Source organism: Aplysia californica, unplaced genomic scaffold (assembly GCF_000002075.1).
Source record: "Aplysia californica isolate F4 #8 unplaced genomic scaffold, AplCal3.0 scaffold01239, whole genome shotgun sequence".
Taxonomy (NCBI): Eukaryota; Metazoa; Mollusca; class Gastropoda; order Aplysiida; family Aplysiidae; genus Aplysia; species Aplysia californica.
Genome location: NW_004798509.1, coordinates 20523 through 22362, shown reverse-complemented (window position 1 = coordinate 22362; position 1840 = coordinate 20523). Strand labels below are relative to the sequence as shown.

Below are 1840 nucleotides of genomic sequence, written 5' to 3'. Positions count from 1 at the left end.
CATCCAGCCATCCATCCATCTATCCATCCATCCATCCATCTATCTATCTATCTATACCCCAAAGGTATATCTCCCTATCTTTTTCTCTCTCTCTCCACATCCATCTGTCCCCTCCTGTACTCACATCTGCCACCAGCTTCTGTATAAAGGGCACCATCCCAGCCATGTAGTTGAAGATCTCCTCTAGCTCGGGGTCAACCATCTGTACAGTGAAGGCGTCGTCGTACTGCTTCTCGCTGATGGCTCCGATCTGGGACAGACACACACAGGCGTGGAGTTTTACACTTCTTTCAATCGCGTTTTGGTTACAGGTTTAGTATTATTTTTTTCTGTCACTTGCAACATAAGTAGGCCATATATGTGAGAGTGGGTTTTGTGGCATTGCAAATTAAATAGCCATTAAAGTGCTTAAGAATAGAGGTGTTACTAGAGTGTAACATACAAAGAAAAGGCGGTTTTTGTTTTAGTAAGAGTTTTACACCACTTTCAACACAATAAAGTCATATAACTGCCGAAGATTAGAGGTGTTACCAGAGAGTAACAAACACAAAAAAGAAGGAGGGAATATAAAGACGATAGATGTTTGATAGGAAAGAAAGAGCAAACCACACCAGAGCACCCACCAAGTGAGACAGACACACAGCTGAGGAGCTCTACACCTCTTTCTTTTTCATTAATGTCTTTGGGTTACAGACAGACACGCACACAAACTCAGCTATGGCCGATTAGTGCTGGGGAAAGCAGAACGACAAATGGGGAAAAACAGGTAGACAGGAAGAACAATGTGTGGGTACAGGTGCTTCAATGAAATGACAAGAGTTTTGTTTTAGAAAAAGTTTTACGGCACTTGCAACACAATGAGGTCATATACGTGTCGAAGATTAGAGGTGTTACAAGAGAGTAACAAACGCAAAAAAGAAGGAGGGGAGATAAAGAAGATAGATGTTAGATAGGAAAGAAGAAGTTAACCACACCAGAGCACCCTCCAACCACCCACTTGGCGAAAGTCTTAAAACATTTTTTTCTCTTGCCCAATCTGGTCAAAACAATACCATGTGATTAGCATACCATAGTGACTGTGATGAGTGAACTATAGTCACATAGTTTATCATACGGTTAGTTTCCTTGATGGTAGAATGGACATTGCTAATTTTCATAGTTACAATTCACATTCTTCGAATTGACAGTCCGAAATTCTATTTGTTAAGAGTAGGAACTTATGAATGTCTCCGATAAGCAGAGACATATGTACACACTTCAAACACACCATGCTGGTGAGAGTCTTGAAACTTATGAACGTCTCGGATAAGGAGAGACATGTGCACACTTTTCAAACACACGAGGCTAGTAGGTTCATCAGATTTATGACCACCATTGATCTGATAAGGAAATCCGTGCACTTTTCAAAGAAACCAGGCTCAAGAGTCAAGTTCAAGCCTTGGTCATCTGCACTGTCATTGACTGTTTGACCATCTCAACTAAGGATGGGCCTTGGACGTAATTTTATAATGGCTCCATTATTTTCTGTCCGTGCAATTTCTATGTTTGTACATTTGAAGGATGAAACAGAAATCACCGTCATTGATCTTCACAAATAGGGAAGGAGACTATATATCATGAACATATTATGTGAATCACCATTATATCATAATGTATATAAGTGTACATACCATAGTATTATTATTGTTAATGCTGTTGTTGTTGTTATTATTATTATATTCTGTAAATGCTGTTCATCCCCATTGACACAATTTAAGTCAGCCCAAGAGATGGGTGACTTTCATTCTGCCTGTCAGCCCAAGAGATGGGTGACTTTCATTCTGCCTGTCAGCCCAAGAGA

General features: G+C 40.2%; 1 protein-coding gene across 1 annotated transcript in view; it reads right to left on the bottom strand.

The window, feature by feature from the left end:
- Positions 1-250, bottom strand: part of LOC101848258 (inositol 1,4,5-trisphosphate receptor type 3) — a gene marked incomplete at both ends in the record, with an annotated part of 112704 nt that extends 112454 nt beyond the window's left edge. The window contains 1 exon segment of the mRNA XM_035973446.1: positions 125-250. Within this exon segment, the coding sequence (XP_035829339.1) occupies positions 125-250 (126 nt within the window).
- Between the last annotated feature and the right edge of the window lie 1590 nt (positions 251-1840).